Below are 23806 nucleotides of genomic sequence, written 5' to 3'. Positions count from 1 at the left end.
TCATAGAGGTGGAGTTTAGCAAATCCATCACCATGAAATCTAGGCTTCTGAATTGGAAAGTCTGGATGCTGACAAAGGTGGGGGCAATGCAAAGTTATCCCAACAAGTCGGCGGTGAAGTACATACTATGCCGAAGGTGATGGTGCTGCCTAGAGCTAAATCGTCAATGCCATTATCGAAGAAACCCATCCGACTTATTTAAACGAATCTGCACCCAATGTTCTCCTACCTGGTGTGCCGATTGTCGATATTTCTTAACCTCCAACGATGATGAGTAATCAACGAATCATGTGCATTAGATTAGAGAGATAGTGTAGTTCGGGGATAGGGTTACAAATAGAATGATGCCCCAATTGAGTTACAAGTTGGTTACAATAGACATGGTTTCTATGTATACCCCTTATCTGTTTTAATTTTTCCTCCGATCAGTTGGATCCGCCCCACTCCCTTCCATGGCATTGGTTTTTATCCTCGATAAGGATAGCCAGGGACCATATAGTTGACAAGGGTCCAATGTAAATTGTATAAAAAAATTTGATCCAAACTAATTTTTCCAATGAAAATTACACTGACTTAGGGTTCCCACTCCCTCCACCACTAGCTTCTTATGTAATGTTTTTTCCCCATCTGGCATTGCCGTGTAATTGAAAAAAAGGAAGTTTGTGTTACCCTTGCGTATCCATGTTATTTATTCTTGGATCCTGGTGCGCTCTCGGCCATTCTATTGATCCCGATACAAGGGACGATCTTGTTTAAGGTAGTGTCATAGTTCCATCTCCTCGTTTTAATCTGAAGCCTCCATAAAAGTCATATTCTATCGCCAAGCATAGGCAGTGGTAGAACTCAAATAAGCAATCACCTGTAGATCGGTATTGGGATCGAAAAGACTTCGTGCCATTCCGTTATACGTTAACAGTAAGTTTCTCATGTATCATTTGCATGTTGATACGTCCATTAATTTTATCCTTGGCTCAGCAAATTAGGTTGAGATCACCAGGAACAACTAATGTGGTTGCATTAGATTTTTTAGATCAACTAATTCAGAGATAGAACTCAATTTGTCACGCCTACCATACTTTTGTCACGCCTGGCCTCAGCATGACAGCGGACAGCATATGTGGTCACAGCACACGTGCCATGACATGAAAAAAGAGGGTCAATGGTAATGTTTGGAGAAGGATAAGGTAGTACCGTAGTAGTAGTATACATTTACATGGGTTACAAAAAAATAAATAAAAAACACTAAACCAAAACAGCTGTTTTCTTTGAAGAAATAAGCATTCATCCTACTTTACTTTATCTTACTTCATTGCAACCCTCATCCTTTTTTTTTCTCCATCTCCATGTACCGATTGCTGCTGCTGATCTCAGTTAGTACCAACAGAGGTGGAAAATTTGCAGTCGATACCTGCACACGGTTCTTCGCCTACGTTCTTCTGATTCAGTCAATTTCCTGCATCTTACCTGCTTTTGGACCACGACGGCTGCTGCTGCTTCCTCAAAAAGTGCCTAACAATTATCCAACGACCACAGGCCCCGTTCAATTTAGTAGAACCATGTTTGAACACTTATTGCCCGCACACCGAACAAATAGGTCACCTACTCGCTTAAAAATTCAGCGCCCATACAACCGTAGGCGACACCTTCTTGTCGTGAGCGCGACAACAATGCTAAAGCTGCAGACTGTTTCAGCTCTTCCCGGCAACTCACCAGCTGAGACCGGCACAAGATGGCGGCTGCTCTGACCAGGTATGAGAGGCTAGCTTAGAGCAAGCAAGCCACAGGTCATCCATGATCACCTTATATGAAGCTCACATTTCTCAATGCCATTCCATTCTTGGTTCTTGCATAATCATCCCAGCCAGACACCATAGCTTGTTACTAGATCCATGTCGTCATCCACTTCACAAATGGCGTCGCTCGCCGTGCTCGTCTTCCTGGTGGTCTGCGCAACGCTTGCCTCCGGCGCCGCCAGCGTCCGCGTTGGGCTCACGCGCATCCACTCCGACCCCGACATTACCGCGCCCGAGTTCGTGCGCGACGCACTGCGACGCGACATGCACCGGCAGCAGTCCCGATTCAGCGGCCGCGAGCTCGCGGAGTCCGACGGCACCACGGTGTCCGCGCGCACCCGCAAGGACCTGCCCAACGGCGGGGAGTACCTGATGACGCTGGCCATCGGCACGCCGCCGCTGTCGTACCCGGCCATCGCCGACACGGGCAGCGACCTCATCTGGACGCAGTGCGCGCCCTGCGCAGCCCAGTGCTTCGCGCAGCCGGCGCCGCTGTACAACCCGGCGAGCTCCACCACGTTCGGCGTGCTCCCGTGCAACAGCTCCCTGAGCATGTGCGCGGGGGCGCTGGCGGGGGCGCCGCCGCCGCCCGGGTGCGCCTGCATGTACAACCAGACGTACGGCACCGGGTGGACGGCGGGCGTGCAGGGCTCCGAGACCTTCACCTTCGGCTCGGCGGCCGCCGACCAGGCCCGCGTCCCCGGCATCGCCTTCGGCTGCAGCAACGCCAGCAGCAGCGACTGGAACGGCTCGGCGGGGCTCGTCGGCCTGGGCAGGGGCAGCCTGTCGCTCGTGTCGCAGCTCGGCGCCGGCAGGTTCTCCTACTGCCTCACGCCGTTCCAGGACACTAACAGCACCGGCACGCTCCTCCTCGGCCCGTCGGCGGCGCTCAACGGCACCGGCGTCCGCTCCACGCCGTTCGTCGCTAGCCCGGCCAAGGCGCCCATGAGCACCTACTACTACCTCAACCTGACCGGCATATCCCTCGGCGCGAAGGCACTGTCCATCTCGCCAAACGCCTTCTCCCTGAAAGCCGACGGCACAGGCGGCCTCATCATCGACTCCGGCACGACCATCACCTCGCTGGTAAACGCCGCGTACCAGCAGGTCCGCGCCGCGGTGCAGTCCCTGGTGACGCTGCCCACGACCGACGGGTCGGACTCCACGGGGCTCGACCTGTGCTACGCGCTGCCGACTCCGACGTCGGCGCCACCGGCCATGCCGAGCATGACGCTCCACTTTGACGGCGCGGACATGGTGCTCCCCGCGGACAGCTACATGATCTCGGGATCCGGCGTGTGGTGCCTGGCCATGCGGAACCAGACGGACGGCGCCATGAGCACGTTCGGAAACTACCAGCAGCAGAACATGCACATCCTCTACGACGTCCGGAAGGAGATGCTGTCGTTTGCTCCGGCCAAGTGCAGCACTCTTTGACGATACCAATACCATAGTTGTATATATATACAGTTACTAATATATATGTGTGCATAGGATTCACGATTTTTATACAGTGAACTGTTAACCAAACACTCTAATTCCATTTTTGGAAACTGGAATTTGTTCAGAATTCTTAACTGAATAGTCCAAATGTGGCTTGAAAAATACATGAACGAGACAATCGATGTATGGGTTTTGAGTTTTGACAAGCAAACATGGAATCGATGACTGAAGTAGCATACATTGATCTGACTTAGCATACCCTTGAATTATTGAAAACTGAGATTTGTTCAGAATTGTTAACTTAGCATTCCAAATGTGGCTTAACAATTACATGAATGAGACACTCGATATATGGGGTTCAACAAGCAAACATGAAATCGATGACTGAAGAATACGTAGGTCTGACATGGACAGACGACCAAAAGATACAGGTCCCGGGCTAAGCGACGATATGCCACTCAATTCAACCTCCCACTCTGACCCCGTCTTCTCTTCCTTTTGAAAGACACCCTCTGGGCTGGTTTGACATTTTGATTTCTCATGAGCTCCTGACGGTCTCTCTCCTCCTGCAATAACGCGAAAATCAGCTCCGGGTATTTGCCATAGTTTGCCATCCTATGCATCTGATGGCGGATATGCTCACTTGGCGGGAAGGTAGACAAAGTCTTCTCGATCATTTCTTCATCTGTGATTTCTTTCAGCCTGTTCGCTGGTTGGTTTCTGGGCTGATTTGGGCTGGCTGGTGCTGGTTTATTGTGAGAGGAAAACACTGTTGGCTGGCTGGTTTGGGCTGGCTAAAACCAACAAGCGAACAGGGTTTTGTCACAGAGCTTCAGTTGAGCAACTATGCGTCGCAGAGCCGAATCATATGCAGTCACAGAGTCAAAATTGCTGAAATGCAGGCAGTCCCAGTCCAACTTCGCTCGTGGTAGCTCTACTGCCTTCATCCTATCAAAGTGATCCTTCAAAGATTGCCATATAACAAGTGGATCCCGTTCGAGCATATACTCGTTTTTGAAATCTTCGTTCAGATGGAGGTGGATGTAAAACAGAGCCTGTGCCTTCTCCTGTTTACTGCAGTTGGAGCCTGAGACAATTGTGTCGCTGAGATCATTCTGGGCTAAATAATTCTCAACATTTCTGGCCCATGTGACATAATGACTTAGTCCTACGATACATATGGTATGAGCCTGGGAAAGTCTGGTTGCAGCACGCTAGACATAGTCCTACGATACATAAGAGATATATTTAGGCTGTGTTCTTATATGAGGTGGTGCATCAATGACTTCATCCAATGAATTTTGGTGGAATAACTCATTCCTCATGCATAAACTAATTATTAGATTTTGAGAAATTAAGTGATGATGAATCAATCCATTCCATTCCACGCAGTGGCGGATATAGAAAAAAAATGTTGAGGTGCTGAACATATATAACAGGGCACCAAACCAATCTAAATTCATTACTTTGAAACACAGCTGATCAAAGTCATGGAGCCATATTTTTTGAAACAGTCTCCAGTCCACATTTTGCTATTTACACAAAGCAGTACATATATGAGCGATTGATTAATTATTAAGTGCATTGTAGGACATCTTCCGTAACAATTCACTGAACTCACAAAGATGTATGATGCATAAGATTCGGTCAGCCTTTTTTCCAACTTCCAAAAGAAAAGCCAGAAAAAAGAACCCCAAAACCTAGTGATTAGGCACAAATTGATGGTTGTTAATTTTGCGTTCTACAGCTAGATAATCAGAGATTTGCTAGAATTCTTCACTAAAGTTGTCTAACTTGCATTCTCGCAGACACAGTTAATCAGTATGGATCTATCTTAAAAAAAAACAGCATGGATCTAAACTGAAACAGATTAGCATCAACCAGATAGACAAAGACTAAGCAAGACAACGTAGCACGCGAATCTACAGAGGAAATCAGAAACAGCGCATACGTACGTGGTTCCAAGATTAAAAGAGAGCGATCGATGGAAGAGATGCATGGACTCACACGCTTTCGTCGATGGATGCAGCAGCGGAGCGTCTCCGCCCGGACGCCCGGAGGAAGGCGGCCGTTGGCTACTTGGCTCCCGTCCCACGGCCGGAGACGACGATACACTGATTTCTCTCTGCAGGGAAAGGAAATATACGGTTGCCTACCTGCCTTGCAGTTGCAGAATGCAGAGCGACGCTCCAACGACCGTGATGGGCCAAAACAGGTGGGCTGTGGAATGTGAATCATTGTTAATTGGGCTCACGAAGGTTTGGTTTCTTAAGATGGGCCAATCAGTTGGGCAAGGACGCACGACAGATCCACGCTATTCAGGTCGCACCTACCAGGGGCACACAAGCACCGGCGACCGGCGACCGGCGAGGAGGCGACTCACTGTCCGGGAGCTCTCGTCGTCGTCGTCGCCGTCGCCGCCGCCGCCGCGCCTGGAGCGCGTGACTCAAGTTCAGCAAGTGGCGAATCTGATGGGCGAAATGGAGATGAACAAGATTTATAAACTTCTGGCAACGTTGCGCAGACGTGCAACGCACTTGGCAGACACCACCATTCAATCATTCAAATACTTTAAAGATCACTGACATCCAGATCAAGTTCATCAAGAATAACTAAAACCGACTTCCTGGAACAAGGAACAAGGTAGTATGACCGACCCCCCCGTACCGTCTGCAATGGCCGCCAAGCGATCGCCGCTTCTCCTCTGCCTGCTCCTCTTGCTGCCGTCTTTTGCCGTCCCCGTCCACGGCCAGCCAAGCCGTGGCGTCCGCCTTGAGCTGACCCACGTCGACGCCCGCGGCGATCTCACGGGGCCCGACCGAGTCCGCCGCGCCGCTGACCGGAGCAGCCGCCGCGTGAACGGCCTCCTCGCCGCGGTCTCGCCGCCGTCTTCGTCCACGTCCACGCTGCGGAGCGACGGTGGTGGTGGTGGCGCCGGCGCCGCCACGGCAGCGGCATCCGTGCACGCGAGCACGGCGACCTACCTCGTCGACCTCGCCATCGGCACGCCGCCGCTCGCGCTGTCGGCCGTCCTCGACACGGGCAGCGACCTCATCTGGACGCAGTGCGACGCGCCGTGCCGCTGGTGCTTCCCGCAGCCCTCGCCGCTGTACGCGCCGGCCAGGTCCGCGACCTACGCCAACGTGTCGTGCGGCTCCAGGCTCTGCGAGGCGCTCCCGAGCCTCAGGCCCTCCTCCCGCTGCTCGGCGTCGGCGTCGGCGCAGGTGCGGGGCTGCGTGTACTACTACTCCTACGGCGACGGCAGCTCCACCGATAGCGTCCTCGCCACTGAGGCGTTCACGTTCGGCGCGGGCACCACCGTCCACGGCCTCGCCTTCGGGTGCGGCACGTACGAACCTCGGCGGCACGGACAATTCCTCCGGTCTGGTCGGCATGGGCCGGGGCCCGCTGTCGCTGGTGTCCCAGCTCGGCGTCACCAGGTTCTCGTACTGCTTCACTCCATTCAACGACACGGCAACGTTGAGCCCTCTGTTCCTCGGCTCGTCGGCGAGCCTCTCGCCGGCGTCCAAGTCCACGCCGTTCGTGCCGAACCCGACCGGCCCGCCGCGGAGCTCCTACTACTACCTCTCCCTGGAAGGGATCACCGTCGGGGACACCCTGCTGCGGATCGACCCTGCCGTGTTCCAGCTCACCGTGTCGGGCCGCGGCGGGCTCATCATCGACTCCGGCACGACGATCACGGCGCTAGAGGAGCGCGCGTTCGTGGTGCTGGCGCGCGCCGTCGCCGCCCGCGTGGCGCTGCCGCTGGCCAGCGGCGCGCACCTGGGCCTCAGCGTCTGCTTCGCGGCGCCCGAGGGGCGGGGGCCCGAGGCCGTGGCCGTGCCGCGGCTGGTTCTCCACTTCGACGGCGCCGACATGGAGCTGCCGCGGAGCAGCGCCGTGGTGGAGGACAGCGTCGCCGGGGTCGCGTGCCTGGGGATGGTGAGCGCGCGGGGGATGTCGGTGCTCGGAAGCATGCAGCAGCAGAACATGCACGTCCTGTACGACGTCGAGAGGGACGTCTTGTCCTTTGAGCCCGCCAACTGCGGCGAGCTCTAGGATTTGGGAACGGTGCGTTGAAATTGAGTGAGCCCATCTGTATGCTGATATTTGGAGCATATTGCAGCTGAATGACGTTGTGTAACATTTGAGGGATTGTTTTGAGGTAAATTGCCTGTCTCTCGCATATGCTGCTGCCTTTTCAGCCGCTAAATCGTTAGCGCGTGGGTATATGATACCAAAGTTGAGAAGTCATCGATCCAAAGAATTTTAATTAAGCAATGTTTGCTTTGATTTTTTTAGGTTGGCCAACTGGATCAGCTCAACGCAAGATATTGTTAACTTGTGCACCCAACAATTAACGTCCAATGCTACCGGATGAACGCTAAGGCAATTTGTCAATACACTTCTACAACACTTCACCCAAGCTACCATCCGTACATTCGGCCACCAACATAGTGGGTAGGGTTTTGCCAGAACACTAATGCAATTTGCCAATTTCCTCCTTCACCATAACCTGTGGTTCTTACCGATGCCTCGTCCATTGCCTGATGCTCCCTCCATTCTTATAAATTAGATGAGATGTTTTGGCTTTCCTAGATTCATAGCTTTTTCTATGCATTTTAGATATATATCACGTGTAGATGCAAAAACAATGTATTTAAAAAAGTCAAAATGTCTTATAATTTATAATAGAGGGACTGTCGTCATCGTGAGTGCTCCTTATCGATCATGCTCAGCAGCTATATCCTCTACCACCCCAACCCTCATCGCTTTGTGCATGAATCGGGCTTATTGTTGGTGCTTCTCACTAAGGCCTCGTTTGGTCAGGCTTCCATATGGCTCCTACTCTCATGCCCAAAAGTGAACTACGCAGAGGAGACGGTAGGGCTAGTGTTGGGGGGCTTCTCCCGACTCTGACCCACACCAAACTAGCCCTATGCTTATGTAGTCTTGGCAACTTGAACCCTAACCTTTAACCTGGCCTGTCAGAAATAGAAACCCCTTATATATGCTAATTGTGATAGTTAAAGATCGAAGAATCACAAATGTGCTCCTTACCTCTCTCGGTTTTCTTGTGTTGCTCACACAAAGTGTGTGTTACTCGGCCACTACTCTTAGTTGCTCATACACGATAAGTTTTGCTTTTTAAAGGCACGGGCCGGGGCTGTTACGTGATTCATCATCTTTTTGTTTTGGGGCAGACTAGCTAGGAGAGATACAAAATTTGTGGGTTCTGGGCTATCGCTAAGCTCCTTAATTACCAACATCTGAAAAGTTATGTATTAAAAAAAATCAAAACAACTTATATTTTGGAATGGAAGGGGTACTATATAACTAGGTAATGACAAAATTTTGATCACTTGGAAAATAGAGGCTGCCCCTTTTGTATATAGACGGCTTCCTAGCTAGTTCGATGACGCCATCCCACGATGGCTAGCTCGAGCTTGTCCCGTCAGCTCTGTCGTCAACGGCATCTGTAACATTCCTTAGTTTTTCTCTTATTTTACTTTCTGAACTTGAGAGATACAAATATGGATTGAATTATCCTAGATACACGTATTGTGAAAAAGGAGTGATCCAAATATTACTCTGGATCGGAGATACTGAATTTCAGCTAGGTCGTATTCACGTAAGGTTCGAAGACACGGTGCTGATAAGATCAATGGGCCTTTTTGCTTTGTTTGATCAAACGAAACCTGTCGAAACAAAACGGAGGAAGACGTCTCAGTGTCTCACGACATGGCGTGCAAAGCTGTAGCAGCGCTGCTGACATTTGCTGCTATTCTCATCGGCTTCCTCTCGCCGGTGACTCCCGCGAAGACCGCTCACGGCTTCCGCGCCACCCTCGCTCGCGTCCACCCAGCATCCCGGCAACTACTCCGCCGCGGCACGTCGCGACGCCCGCCGCCTCCTGCTCCTTTCGTACCGGGCCGCGGGAGGCGCGGCGACGACCACGAGCACCATCTCCGCCCCTTCCCGCCATGGTCTCCTCGAGGCGCTGGTGGAGAACGGCGCGGGGTCGTACCACATGACCCTGTCCGTAGGCACGCCGCCCCTGGCCTTCCCAGCCATCATCGACACCGGGAGCGACCTCACCTGGACGCAGTGCGCGCCGTGCACCGCGTGCTTCGCGCAGCCCACGCCACTGTACGACCCAGCGCGCTCCTCCACGTTCTCGAAGCTCCCGTGGGCGAGCCCGCTGTGCGAAGCCCTGCCGAGCGCCTTCCGACCGTGCAACGCCACCGGCTGCGTCTACGACTACCGCTACGCCGTTGGCTTCACCGCCGGGTACCTCGCCACGGACACGCTAGCCATCGGGGACGCGTCGTCGTTCGTGGGCGTCGCGTTCGGATGCAGCACGGCGAACGGCGGGGACATGGATGGCGCGTCGGGCATCGTGGGGCTCGGGCGCAGCGCGCTGTCGCTCCTGTCGCAGCTCGGCGTCGGGCGGTTCTCGTACTGCCTCCGCTCCGACGCGGACGCCGGCGCCAGCCCGATCCTGTTCGGCTCGCTGGCGAACTTGACCGGCGACACGGTGCAGTCCACGCCGCTCGTCCGGAACCCCGTGGCGGCGCGACGACGCGCCCCGTACTACTACGTCAACCTCACCGGCATCGCGGTCGGCTCGACAGACCTCCCCGTCACCAGAAGCACGTTAGGGTTCACGGCGGCCGGCGCGGGCGGGGTGATCGTGGACTCCGGCACGACGTTCACGTACCTAGCCGAGGCAGGGTACGCGATGCTGAGGCAGGCGTTCCTGTCGCAGACGGCCGGCCTGCTGACGAGGGTGAGCGGCGCACAGTTCGACTTCGACCTCTGCTCTGAGGAGGCTGGTGCCGTCGACGTGCCTGTGCCGAGGCTGGTGTTTCGCTTTGCGGGCGACGCGGAGTACGCAGTGCCGCGGCAGAGCTACTTCGACGCCGTCGACGAGCGAGGGAGAGTGGCGCGCTTGCTGGTGCTGCCGACGAGGGGCGTGTCCGTGATAGGCAACGTCATGCAGATGGATCTGCACGTGCTCTACGATCTCGACGGCGCGACCTTCTCCTTCGCGCCGGCGGATTGCGCTAGCCTTTGATTTTGTTGTCCATTCACAGCTCCAAAATTATTTATATATATATATATATATATATATATATATATATATATATATATATATATATATATATATATATATATATATATATATATATATATATATATATATATATATATATATATATATAGAACTACTATCCTGTAGCTGGCTACAGAATAACTTATTCTGTAGCCACTTTGAGTTATGATAATTACTATGTTAATTTACAAGATTATAGTAACTCCTTACTAAGTGGTTTAATATAACGTTATGGTAAATATCTCCATGTGTTATAGTAACCCAACTATCGTAAATATGTATTGATATTATGGTAAATTAGTATATAAAATTATAGTAAATGGAGGTGGCTACAGAATAACTTATTTTATAGCCGGCTACTGAATAGCCTATATATATATATATATATATATGTGTGTGTGTGTGTCGGGTACCTTAGAATGGGGTACCCCAAGCACAACATCAAAATGGGTTGCTAAAGTCCCATAAAAAAGAAAAAGCTAGAAGGTAAGTCGTGGGCCCCTCACCCGCCACGACCAAGCCCACCGGGTCCTCCCCCTCCTCGCCTCGAGCCTCGAGCAGGAGGTCTCGGCATCCTGACGCCAACTCCGCTTCGCGCGAGGCTCCCCAGGGAAGGCCTCGGCAGGGAACGCCGTCTCCGCCCCGCCCGAGGCTCTCCACGGAAGGCCTCGGCAGGAAGCGCATTCTCCGTATCGCGCGAGGCCTCGGCAAGGAGCCTGATCTCCGTCTCGCGCGAGGCCTCATTCTCCGTGTCGCTCGAGGCCGGCTCGTCCGCGGTCCGTCGCCCCCCGCCTCGGCCGACCCTCCCGACAGCGCGTCACGTCTCATTAATACTTTCAACCACTCCCGCAATCTCAGCCGGACAGCGGCTCAACGTCACAGAATGGCCGACGCGACCCGAAGTCGGATCAGCGCCGTACCGGCTGGGACAGGGCACGGCGGGGGTTACCGGCCACTGTGTCCCAGCACTGTGTCCACGATCAGCGCCTGGGACAGGGTATGACGGCTGGGACAGGGCACGGCGGGGGTTACCGACAACTGTGTCCCAGCACTATGTCCACGATCAGCGCCTGGGACAGGGTATGACGGGGGTTACCGGCCACTGTGTCCCAGGACTGTGTCCACGACCCGCCGCCCGCCCAAGGCCTCGGCACTGTACACCGGGGCCTCGGCAATCTCGGGGTTCGTGCCTGCCGAGACCCCCCCACCGCAGTATAAGCCTCGGCACCGACCAGGCCTCAGCCTCGCGCACAATCTGTCCACCGGGGCTTGCACGTTCGCCGCCACGTCCGCTCCGAGACATTCCCGGGGCTCCCACGACGCACAGGACCTGATGGGACAACCACGCCGCTCCAGTACTCCAAGGACGGATCGCTCCTACGACCACGCCGCTGCGGTTGACCAAAGGTGCTCTAAACGAGGCCCTTGCTGCGGTTGAGGCCTCGCAAGTCGAGGCTGTGGTTGAGGGGGACGGTCGAGGGTGAGTTTGAGTCCCCTTGTTTTGTTTTCTTCCTCTTATGTTCGCTCCCTAACTTCCTTGTATGACGCAGAGCTAGGGAGTGAAGCTTCCAGGGCGGCCGAGGCCTCTCGGGTCGAGGCCCAGCGGTTGAAGGAGAAAGCCGAGGCCTATTAGGCCGAGACCCGACGCTGGGAGCTGAAGGCCAAGGGTGAGCTCCGTGGGCTTCCGTCCCTAACTTAGGTTGTTTCTTCTCTGGCTCGACCTTATTCCATTTTCCGTGGTGCAGAGTCTGAGGCGGAGATCATTCAGGCCACCGAGGCTTCTAGCGCGGTGCAGACGGTGCTCGAGACCGAGATCGAGGAGCACGAGGCGCTAAAGCGTGCTGCCCTTTCCGCCTGCGAGGCCCTGGAGGTCGAGGGGGTTCAGTCGGGCAGCTCCCTTGGGAGCCGCTTGATTGCGCTGAGCAGCCAGATGCGCGAGCGGCTTTGAGGGGTGCTGCACACGGGTGTCAAGCGGGCGATGGCCGTCATCTCCTCTCACTACCTTGGCGTCGACCTCCCGGCCATCAGTGATGGCTACGTTCTGCCTGATGATGACGAGGAGGCCCACGCGGCGGTCGCGAAGCTGCTGGAGGCGGCGGAAGGCCCTGGCACGGCGCTGGCGACGCTCTTTGAAGACGAGGTGGTTCCTCCCCTGCCATCTGCCGGTGCTGGAGGCCCTGAGCCTTAATCTGGGCCCCGGGGGCTATGTAAAGATAGAATAGGGGTTATTTTTGTATCATAACGTTTGTGGTCGTCGAGGCCTTTATTTCTGACGTATTTGTGTTTCTTAGTTGTTTTTCTCATGTTTCCAAGCCTTTGCACTCTGTTTCTTCTGATCAGATTTTGTTTGCAAAACACCCCTGTGGGGCCTAAGCCGTCCCTTGAGCGAGAGGTAGTGAGGGAGTGCCGTAGCCTGGGGGCGTAGGCCGTCTCGTGACTCTACCGGCCTCTTGCTTAGGAAATGGACCTTGGTCCGATGAGTCTTTACAAATGATTCGTCAGAACCTGCCAGAGACTTGGCGTAGGAATTTTTTCGAAAAGCAACTAAAAAATGGTGTGTGGGACCTAGGGGGAGTCCCCCATCTAGCCCCCGAGGGAGGCTTGGTTCTGCTGAGGCAGAGCCGAGTCTCCCTTGTTGTGTTTATTGTACTGCCGAGACCTACGGTGGGCTCGGGGGTTTCTCGAAAAGTAAAGACCAACTAAAGAGCGCTTTTAATTGTATTTCGAGAAGCGACATATACAATGCTTGGAAATTTAGGGATAAAAGCGACATAGCTGTTCTATGTTCCAAGCGTTGGTGAAGATTTCGCCCTTTTCGTTGGCCAGCTTGTAGGTTCCGAGCTTCAGGACTTGGGCGATGATATACGGTCCTTCCCATGGTAGGGTCAGCTTGTGGCGACCCTTGTTGCTCTGTGCTAGCCTCAACACCAGGTCGCCTACCTTCAGGTCTCGGCCTCGGACGCGTTGGGCCTGATAGAGCCACAGGCTCTGCTGATACTTGGCCGAGTGTAGTAGCGCGACGTCTTGGGCTTCCTCCAGCTGATCGAGGGTGTCCTCTCGGGTTGTGCGGTTGCTTTGTTCGTTATAGGCTTGCAGCCTCGGGGAACCATATTCTAGGTCGGTGGGGAGGATGGCTTTGGCCCCATAGACTAGGAAGAAAGGCGTAAACCCCGTGGCTTGGCTTGGAGTGTTTCTTAGGCTCTAGATGACCGACGGGAGTTCGGCGAGCCATTTCTTGCCAAACTTTTTCAACCGGTTGTGAATTCTTGGCTTGAGGCCTTGTAGGATCATGCCGTTGGCACGCTCTACTTGGCCGTTGGTCCTTGGGTGTCCTACGGCCGACCAGGCCACACGGATGTGGTGGTCGTCGCAAAACGTCAGGAACTTTTTGTCGGTGAACTGCATCCCGTTGTCGGTGATGATGGTGTTGGGGACCCCAAACCGGTGGATAATGTCAGTGAAGAACAGCACTGCCTACTCGGATTTGATTCGATTGATCGGACAGGCCTCGATCCATTTGGAGAACTTGTCAATTGATACCAGTAGATGGGTGTAGCCTCCGGGGGCCTTTTGCAGAGGCCCGACCATGTCGAGCCCCCACACGGCGAACGGCCATGTGATGGGGATGGTTTGTAAGGCCAGGGCCGGGAGATGTGTCTACCGAGCGTAGTACTAGCATCCTTCGCAGGAGCGTACTAGCTAGGTAGCGTCGGCGACCGCCGTCGGCCAGTAGAACCCTTGGCAGAAAGCGTTCCCTACGAGCGTCCGAGGCGCCGCATGGTGCCCACAGGCGCCTGCGTGTAAGTCCCAAAGCAGGGCTTGGCCCGCCTTGGAACTGATGCGTCGTTGAAGGACACCTGAGGGGCTTCGCCTGTATAATTCACCATTGTAGAGGGCGTAGGTCTTGGCTCGGCACGCAAGCCATCGTGCTTCAGTTCGGTCGTCGGGAAGCTCCCCCCGATCAAGCCAATCGAGGAACGGGACTCGCCAATCCGCATCCTGATCAGTCTGCGGAGGTTCGGCGTTGACTTCCATGACCTCGGGCTCAGCCGAGGGGGTCTTGGCAGCAGAGGGGGCGTCGGGCTTTGCCATGGGTTCCCCAGGTGGGCCCTCCTCTGATGTCGAGGTGCAGCCGATGGAAGGTTTGTGAAGGTCTCTGGCGAAGACGTTTGGGGGCACCGGGGCCCATGCCGAGGCCATCTTTGCCAGCTCGTCGACAGCCTCGTTATACTTTCGCGCGACGTGATTTAGTTCGAGACCGTCGAACTTGTCTTCTAGGCGTCGTACCATTTTGCAGTAAGCCTCCATTTTAGGGTCGAGGCAGTTTGACTCCTTCATCACCTGATCTATGACGAGCCGCGAGTCGCCTCGGACGTCGAGGCGCCGTGCCCCAAGCTCGATGGCGACTTGTAAGCCATTGATGAGGGCCTCGTATTCGGCCACGTTATTGGAGGCGGCGAAGTGGAGCCGCACCATGTAGCGCATGTGTACTCCGAGGGGCGAAATGAAGAGCAGACCCACGCCTGCCCCGGTCTTCATCAGGGATCCGTCGAAGTACAGGGTCCAGCACTCCGTCTGAATTTGAGCAGGTGGCAGTTGGGTATCTATCCATTCAGCCATGAATTCAGCCAAGACCTGAGACTTGATCGCTTTTTGAGGCACAAAGGTCAAGGTTTCCCCCATGCAGTGTTTTAAAGGCGTCGCCTAGGCGTCGCCTAGGCGACACCTAGGCGTCCAGGCGTACCCAGCTCGCCTTGGGAAATAGTGGCGCCTTGTCGCCTAGGCGTCGCCTAGGCGCCGCCTAGGCGTCCAGGCATACCAAGCACTCGCCTGGATGCCTAGCCGCCTTTAAAACATGGCCCCCATGAGCTCGACAGCCCACTTGGCTATCCTGCCCGAGGCCTCCCGGTTATGAACTATCTCGCCCAGGGGGAAGGATGATACCACGGTCACTGGGTGCGACTCGAAGTAGTGGCGTAGTTTGCGCCGGGCCAGGACCACTGCGTAGACCAGCTTCTGGATGTGGGGGTAGCGCGCTTTGGTCTCGGAGAGCACCTCGCTGATGAAATAGACAGGTCACTGGGTAGGCAGAGTATGTCCTTCTTCCTGCCTCTCTACTACTACGGCGGCGCTGGCCACTTGGGTTGTTGCGGCGACGTAGAGTAAGAGGACCTCGTCCATGGCCGGGGGTATCAGAACGGGAGGATTGGTGAGTAGCCTCTTGAGTCTGTCGAGGGCTTTCCTCGGCCTCGGGGGTCCAAGAAAAACGCTCGGATTTTCTCAAGAGTCGGTACAGAGGCAAACCTTTTTTGCCGAGGCGCGAGATGAAGCGGCTCAGGGCCGCAAGGCATCCCATGACCCTCTGCACTCCCTTGAGGTCTCTGATTGGTCCCATGCTGGTTATAGCCGAGACCTTCTCTGGGTTGGCCTCAATGCCATGTTCCGAGACTATGAATCCCAAGAGCATGCCTCGGGGGACCCCGACACACACACTTCTCGAGATTGAGCTTGATGCCCTTCTCTCTAAGGCATTTGAAGGTTACCCTCAAGTCATTCACGAGATTCTCAGCCTTTCTGGTTTTGACCATGATGTCGTCTACGTAGGCCTCGATGGTTTGCTCGATGTTGTCGCCAAAAACCTGGGTCATGCATCGCTGGTATGTGGCACCCACGTTTCTGAGGCCGAAGGGCATCGTCACGTAGCAGTACATGCCAAACGGTGTGATGAAAGAAGTCGCGAGCTGGTCGGACTCTTTCATCTTGATCTGATGGTAACCAGAGTACGCATCAAGGAAAGACAGGGTCTCGCACCCTGCGGTGGAATCACACGATTTGATCGATTTGAGGGTAATGGGAAGGGGACCTTTGGACAGGCTTTGTTCAGACCAGTGTAGTCTACACACATTCTCCATTTCCCATTTTTCTTCTTGACTAAAACGGGTTAGCCAACCACTCTGGGTGGGACACTTCCTTGATGAACCCGACTGCCAAGAGTTTCTGCACCTCCTCTCCGATGGCCCTGCGCTTTTCTTCGTCGAAGCGGCGTAGGCGTTGCCTCGCCGGTCTAGATCCAGCCCAGATGTCCAGGGCGTGCTCGGCGACCTCCCTTGGTATGCTCGGCATGTCCGAGGGACTCCATGCGAATATGTCAGCGTTCGCATGGAGAAAGTCGACGAGCACGGCTTCCTATTTGATGTTGAGGGTGGCGCTAATCCTCAGCGCTCGGTCATCGGGGCAGGCGGGGTCGACCGGGATGAGTTTGATGGTTTTCAGCGGGCTCGAACAACCCCACGCGACGCTTGGAGTGAGGCACCTCGCCACTGAGTTGGTCGAGGTGGGCGATGAGGGTCTTGGCCTTCGTAAGAGCCTCGGCGTACTCGATGCACTCGACGTCGCAGTCGTATGCATGTTCGTACGTGGACTCGATCGTGATGACACCATTAGGGCCTGGCATTTTGAGCTTGAGGTAGGTATAGTTGAGCACTGCCATGAACTTAGCATAGCACGGCCGTCCCAGAATGGCGTGGTAGGCACCCCCGAACCCGACTACCTCGAAGGTGAGGACTTCCTTGCGGTAGTTGGAAGGGGTGCCAAAGCAGACAGGAAGGTCGATACGCCCGAGGGGTCACGTGCGCTTCCCTAGCACGATGCCGTGGAAGGGTGCGACGTCGCCTCGGAGCCTCGACCGGTCGATCTCCAAGAGCTCTAGGGTGTTGGCGTAAAGGATGTTGAGGCCGCTGCCTCCGTCTATCAACACCTTGGAGAGTCGGGTGTTGCCGATGATCGGGTCGACGACTAGTGGGTACTGCCCGGGGTTCGGAATACGGTCGGGGTGGTCATCTCGATCAAAGGTGATCACCTCTCGAGACCAGTCGAGGGTACTAGGGGGTGGCCACCTTGACTGAGAAGACCTCTCGGCGTTTCCTCTTGCGCTGCCGCGCCGTAAGGCATGCTGAGGGCCCACCAAAGATCATGAAAGCGTTGCGTACCTCGGGGAACCCGTCGTCCTTGTCTTCATCCCGACCACCGGTGCCCTTCTGCTTGGTGTCGTCGTCGGGGAGCCCGAGCCTGGCGTAGTAGCACCGCAGCATGGTGCAATCCTCGAGAGCGTGCCTGACCGGGCTCTGGTGGTAAGGGTAGGGTTTCTTGAGCATGTCGTCGAAGGGCCTTGGGCCTTTGGAGCCTCAGGGATTCTTGTGCTCTGCGGCCACGACCAGATCAGCCTCCAGGACCTCCTGCTTCCCCAGGCGCCCCTTTTTCTTTTTCTTAGGGAGGTGGGAGGCCGAGGCCTCGGGGGCCTCTTCCCTCCGCTTACCCTTGGTGTCGGCGTCGGGGAAGATGGCTCCGACAGCCTCTTCACCTGAGGCGAAGCTGGTGGCGATGTCGCGGAGCACGGCAGCAGAGCGCGGGACGTTGCGACCTAACTCTCGGACCAAGTCCCGACAAGTGGTGCCGGAGAGGAAAGCCTGGACGATCTCCGAGTCGCCGACGCTGGGTAGCTCGGTGCACTGTTTGGAGAAGCACCGGATGAAGTCTCGAAGAGACTCGTCCGACTTCTAGCGATAGCTCTTAAGATCCTAGGAATTCCTAGGGTGCACGTATGTGCCCTGGAAGTTCCCGATGAAGATCCTAACCAAGTCACGCCAGCCGTGGATTTGCGAGGGGGGGAGATGCTCGAGCCAGGCTCGTGCCGAGTCCGACAAGAGCAAAGGGAGATTGCGAATGATGAGTAGGTCATCGTCCGCGCCACCTAGCTGGCAGGCCAGGCGATAATCGGTGAGCTAGAGTTCTGGGTTGGTCTCGCCGCTGTACTTCGCGAGATTGGCCGGCTGTCGAAACCAGGCGAGGAAAGGAGCAGCGCGGATGGCTCTGCTGAAGACCCGAGGCCCCTGGCGGCTCAGGGGAAGGACTGCGGTCCTCACCACTGTCGTAGCGACCGCCTCGATGTGGGTGGTAGCCCCGAGCGGCCCCTCATTGTCGTGGCGTCGTCGCCTGCTGACCACCTCATGGTCTCCCTGCACCTCGCGTCGATTGCCGAGGCGGGTCTAGAAGCACGGGGACCCTGTGGGCTATTGGCGCTCGGTCGGGCTCGGGACGAGCCAGGGCTTCCCTGTCCTGCCGAGGCGGGTGTTGTGAGAAGGTTTGAGGCGCCCCCATGCCGTCAGGAGGCGGAACTCTCAGCCTGCTGAACCGCAGCGGTCTCTAGGAGATCGCGGAGCTCGCCGCGACCCACCGCCCCTCCGTGGTAGAAGGCTCGGGCATTGCGTGGACTAGCATTGCCGCAGCCGCGATGTTCTGGCTGCGCGATTGAAGACCGAGGGGTTGCTCGCTCCCTTCGTCATCATGGATGCGGTGATGCACATCGTGGGCTCTTAATCGGGCTCCCCCACCTTCGCCGCAGCCTCGCTGTTCCTGTTCGAGAGAGTCCCGAAGCTGCTGTAGAAGGAGTTGGTCTTGTTCGACCTTGGCCTAGAGCTCACGGAGCTGCTCTAGGTCTGGGCGCTGAGGTCGTGCAAGAGCGACGTTCTCATTTCGTGCGGCCGGCAGGACATTGTGTGGGGGTGTGACGGCGCCCGCCCCTGGACGAAGTGGGGAGCGGCCACCTGCCCCCATCATCCTCTTCGCCTGCCCCCGGCATCCTGAGCCCGACGTGGAAACACTCGCGAGTGGGGTCGTAAGTGCCTTCGTTGTCGGAGTCGGAGCAACCGAAGCAGTAGTCGCTTGCGGCCAAGAACTGTCGCAAAGCCCCAGGGTCGTGGAGCCCAGAGAAATCCACTTCGAGCCATGCCTCGTCCTCATCCGGGGAGTCGGCATGGGTGCTTAGGTCAAGACCGAAGCGTTGGCAGCGCTCTGAGGGATCCTCATGAGTGGCAGCGTATGCATAGGCGTAAGAAGTGGCGGCATTTCTCAACCCAAAGGGGTATGAGGATGGTGCTGTTGCCAGATTCTGCTCCGCCGGGGTCGGTTCTTCAGGGAGTGGTGGAGCGGAGCTTGACGACTGGGCACCATCGCAAGCCATTGGCGATTTCCCTTTGTCCAAGCTTAGGCCAGACAGGTCCCCGACCAGGGACCCCGTACCAACAGCTGGTCGTAGGATATCAGCGGGGAGTGGCGTGCCGCCCCGGGTTCGCGTAGCGTCGGGGTGGCCCTGCTCGCGTCGTGCCTGGCGAGCGCGGCGAGAGCAGCCGCTCGGGCGCCGCCTGCGCCTGGGCTGCCGGTGCGTAACTTCATCGTCGAACGGCGGGGCTCGAGGAGTGAGGAGTACCATGTCATACTCATGCCCTAGAGACATGAACTCTAGGCTCCCGAACCAAACTACGGTGCCGAGACGCAATGGCCGTACCGGGTCTGCCATCCGGAACCTACTGGGATGACAAAACCGACACGCAGCGCCCCCTACCTGGCGCGCCAACTGTCGGTGTTTCGGACCAGGGGGTCCTCGACCGACTAGTGAATTTGTTCTGCGTGCTCCTGATTCCGGATGGTGATGCAAAGAGACACAAGGTTTATACTGGTTCAGGCAATCGGCGCCCTACGTCCAGTCTGAGGGATAGAACTTGTATTCCTTGCACCGAAGTGCTCATAGTAGGGGGTTACAAGCTAAGGGAGAGAGGGAGCTAGTCCCAGGTCTCGGCAGGGTGTGAGTGGGCCGTCTGAGACGTTGTTCTCAAGCGGCTGGAATGTGTGCGCGTGTGTGTGTGTTATCCGGTCTTTTCTTCCTCTCTAAGTGGCCCAAGTCCTCTCCTTTTATAGTTGAAGGGAGGACGAGGGCAGTATATGTATCACTATGCGACGTCGTGCCAATAGGAGTGGCACGTCCGAACCCTGTGGCCCGTTCCGGTGGCGGCGTGGTCGTAGGAGCGATCCGTCCTTGGAGTACTAGAGCGGCGTGGTTGTCCCATCAGGTCCTGTGCATCGTGGGAGCCCCAGGAATGTCTCGGAGCGGACGTGGCGGTGAACGTGCAAGCCCCGGTGGACAGATTGTGCGCGAGGCTGAGGCCTGGTCGGTGCCGAGGCTTGTACTTGCGGTGGGGGGGGTCTCGGCAAGCACGAACCCCGAGATTGCCGAGGTCCCGGTGTACAGTGCCAAGGCCTTGGGCGGGTGGCGGTCGTGGACACAGTCCTAGGACACAGTGGCCGGTAACCCCCGTCATACCCTGTCCCAGTCGCTGATCGTGGACACAGTGCTGGGACACAGTTGCCGGTAACCCCCGCCGTGCCCTGTCCCAGCCGGGTACGGCGCTGATGCGACTTTGGGTCGCGTCGGCCATTCTGTGACGTGAGCCGCTGTCTGGCTGAGATTGCGGGAGTGGTTGAAAGTATTAATGAGACGTGACGCGCTGTCGGGAGGGTCGGCCGAGGCGGGGGGCGACGGACCGCGGACGAGCCGGCCTCGAGCGACACGGAGAATGAGGCACTTGCGTGAGATGGAGATCAGCTCCTTGCGAGGTCTCGCGCGAGAGGCCTCACGCGATACGGAGAATGCGCTTCCTGCCGAGGCTTCCGTGGAGAGCCTCGGGCGGGGCGGAGACGGCGTTCCCTGCCGAGGCCTTCCCTGGGGAGCCTCGCGCGAAGCGGAGTTGGCGTCAGGATGCCGAGACCTCCTGCTCGAGGCTCGAGGCGAGGAGGGGGAGGACCCGGTGGGCTTGGTCGTGGCGGGTAAGGGGCCCACGACTTACCTTCTAGCTTTTTCTTTTTTTTGATGGGACTTTAGCAACCTATTTTGATGTTTGCTTGGGGTACCTCATTCTAAGGTACCCGACAGCGTCATCAAAGCTTCTGCTCACCACGTCGGGATGGTTCTGGGATGAAAGTCCCGGTGTGCTTCTATCAACGACGTTGGTGTCTTCTGACGTCAATTCTCTTTTTAAAGGCGTCATTGGAGGGCTCCTGCTGCCGTGCTTCTGCTTCGTCTGCCTCCATGGCTGCGGCGGCCAGGCTACGCTACACTCCGCCTGCTCCTCCCACGTCGTTCGTCGGAGGTCGCTCCTTATTGTATTGTGCCTGTGTGTGCCTCTTTCTACTCTTCGCATCGGTCTGCCCTGTCTCAGTAGATGTTGCCGCTGCAGTCGCTCGGCTGATCGTTGATGTTAAAGCCACAGTCGCACGGTTCACAGTGGCTACCTGGTCGCTGTTGATGTTGCCGTTGCAGTCGCTCGGTTCACAGCGGCAACCTGATTGTTGTTGGAGTTGCCGATGCAGTCATTCGGTTGATCACAGCGGCTACCTGGTCGCTGTTGTCATCGTTATTTTCGTTCTTTCGGTGGATGTTTTGCCACCGCGGCTTCGTCTTCGGAGTGGATTGCCTTTGCGTTGAATTTTTCTGTAGGTTCAGTCGGTTAAGTATGTGATGAAGGGTCCTCTCCCTTCTTTTTCTCGCTTGTTTTCTTGTTTTCTTATATTGGATGCTTGGGGGTCTTGGTAATCCTAGGATTATCGGGGTGTTTAACAACCTCTACTTCTTCTTAATGAAAATCGGGCTATATGCCCGATCGCGAAAAAAGCCAGATTTTCAAATGGGTCAGATAAACTTACCAGAAAGTAGCACCATCTTGCTGGTGTTATTTCACGGTTAGCAAGATCTTAAACACTTATGGCGTGATTGGTTGTAGACCAAGCCTGGAGCCAGGATGGCCAGGCTATGCAGGACAAAAGAAGCTGGGTTGAGCTTGTGCAAGTGATCGTGTTTGGTTGTCTTTGTTGTTAGTCTAGTACAAGACGAGATTGTGTTTGGTTGCATGCATGCATCAGTTTTTTGGGTGTATGATGCATAGGTCCCTACATCCTGGGTGAATAAGTCATCCTGCACCATGAAGGAAAGAGAAATCCAGAAGACGGAGGCGTGCGGGGTGGAGGAGGGCAAACGAATAAAAAGATGCAAGCAAAAGGTGCAAATAGGGTAAGCAAACACGACACAAATACACGGAGGAATGCAGAATGTCCCTTCAGACGCCCTGGTTTGGGCGACCCATCAACCCCTTAGGCCATCCTTGTTGGCGATGCCTATTTCCACACTCATATTTCGCAACAGCGTACTGACGATCCGCGGAAACCCGTATTTTACAGCCAAATGGAGTGGCGTGTTCCCTTCTTCAACAGCATAGCAAAGGTGTCATTCTGGCAGATGTGCTGGACCACCCTATCCTGATTATGCTCAACTGCACAATGGAGAAAATTTCTTCCTTGTCATCGACCAATTCGTAGTAGTCGGGGCATTTCTTCACGAGCTCATCAAGGATCCGTGTGCTCCCCGCGATGGCAGCAGCGTGCACCGGAAATGAGCCATGGCTGTCGGAAATGCGAGCTTGGTCTATGGATGTATGGACTTCGAGGAACAGCTCAACAACATCCAGATGTTCATGCAGTATTGCGAAATGAAGAGGGGTTCTCCCTGACGAATCAGGTCTGGTAAGCAGAGTTGGACCAACCGGCTCCCAGTTCAGTATTTCTTGAGCCATATCTGGTTGAGGATTGGCAATTTGTCACCAATTGACGGATCAGAAATTGCAATTTCCATAATGTTGGAGACGAACTTGTTTGAAATAAACAAAAGAAAAAAGAAAATGCAAATACCAAATAGCCAAATACTGAGTCCAAAATTTGTAGAAGTAAACAGTCAGTTAAACTGGAACTTCGAATTCTATCTGTACCCAGTTTTCAGTCGTACCTTTGCTAAAAGTTGCCGCAGCGTGCAAAGCAGTCCGTCCATGGCGACCAGCAAATGAGGCCGGCGACGGCGTTCCGTCAGCCGCCGGACGAAGCAGCAGCCGGACCATCTGCTCCGACCGAGTCTCTGCCGCCAGGTACAGACGATGGTGTCTCGCCCCTGTACCTGGCGGGCAGAGACTCGGCTTCGTGCAGGGCAGTGGCGCCCAGTCGGTTCCTCGCCCGCGGCGCCGCCGCCTCGTCCGCTCCACCGGCGGCGGACCGCATCCTGGACAGGAGGCAGGCCGCCACGCCCCTGCTCCCGGCCTTCGCCGCGCAGAGCAGCGTCGTGTCGAGGCCCCTGTTGCGCGCGGCGACGAGCGAGGGCGCGCTCTCGCAGACGAACGCGGCGAGCTCGGCGTGCCCGCGGCTGGCGACAAGGTGCAGCGCGGTGTTCCCGTTGCTCGTCACGCCGAGGAGGCTTCCCGTTCCCGTTCCCGCGCCCGGCGACGACACTGCGCCCGGTGATGACGTGCCGTTGACTTTAATCGCGACGTGGCCGTCCGCCCTTTGCGTGCGGCCTTCGCCGCTCAGAACCTCCTTCAATCGGGAAACGTCGCCGATGGTGAGCACTCGCAACAGCTCCGTGCCCAGCGGCATGTGCTCGGGCCCAAACTCCCGACATGATTCGCTAGGAGCTGAGCTCTTGGCGGCAACTGCAAAGTTGTTTGTTATTACTGTACTACGTACAGTACAGTGTTCAGTAGTGTTTGTTTCTTCTTGTAGCTGACTAGCTGTGTCCCTTTGT

At 55.8% G+C, this 23806-nt stretch overlaps 1 protein-coding gene, 1 long non-coding RNA gene and 3 pseudogenes across 3 annotated transcripts; 3 read left to right on the top strand and 2 right to left on the bottom strand.

Moving 5' to 3' along the window:
* Positions 1-1799: 1799 nt before the first annotated feature.
* LOC136546890 (aspartic proteinase nepenthesin-1-like) lies at positions 1800-3230 on the top strand. The gene has a single exon (XM_066538844.1). The coding sequence runs from the start codon at positions 1890-1892 to the stop codon at positions 3228-3230; it is 1341 nt and encodes a 446-aa protein (XP_066394941.1). The 5' UTR covers positions 1800-1889.
* A 252-nt stretch (positions 3231-3482) lies between these two features.
* On the bottom strand, positions 3483-5456 carry LOC136546888 (uncharacterized). 2 transcript variants are annotated; one of them, XR_010781446.1, is made up of 2 exons: positions 5244-5456; positions 3483-4462 (listed from the first exon to the last, which is right to left on the bottom strand). It is a non-coding gene; the product is annotated as an uncharacterized lncRNA (long non-coding RNA). The 2 variants fall into 2 exon arrangements; XR_010781447.1 differs by having other exon boundaries at positions 3483-4323.
* A 428-nt stretch (positions 5457-5884) lies between these two features.
* Positions 5885-7295, top strand: LOC136546887 (aspartic proteinase nepenthesin-1-like; annotated as a pseudogene).
* Positions 7296-8901: 1606 nt separating this feature from the next.
* Positions 8902-10314, top strand: LOC136546886 (aspartic proteinase nepenthesin-1-like; annotated as a pseudogene).
* Positions 10315-22324: 12010 nt separating this feature from the next.
* Positions 22325-23774, bottom strand: LOC136544418 (ankyrin repeat-containing protein At5g02620-like; annotated as a pseudogene).
* Positions 23775-23806: the final 32 nt, after the last annotated feature.

This window comes from Miscanthus floridulus, chromosome 3 (assembly GCF_019320115.1).
Source record: "Miscanthus floridulus cultivar M001 chromosome 3, ASM1932011v1, whole genome shotgun sequence".
In the NCBI taxonomy this organism is placed as follows: domain Eukaryota; kingdom Viridiplantae; phylum Streptophyta; class Magnoliopsida; order Poales; family Poaceae; genus Miscanthus; species Miscanthus floridulus.
This window is presented reverse-complemented; position numbering and strand designations above follow the sequence as displayed.

Bases quoted from the DNA above. Each gene is read 5' to 3' on its own strand.
- LOC136546890 (XM_066538844.1), top strand. From the start codon at position 1,890: ATGTCGTCATCCACTTCACAAATGGCGTCGCTCGCCGTGCTCGTCTTC.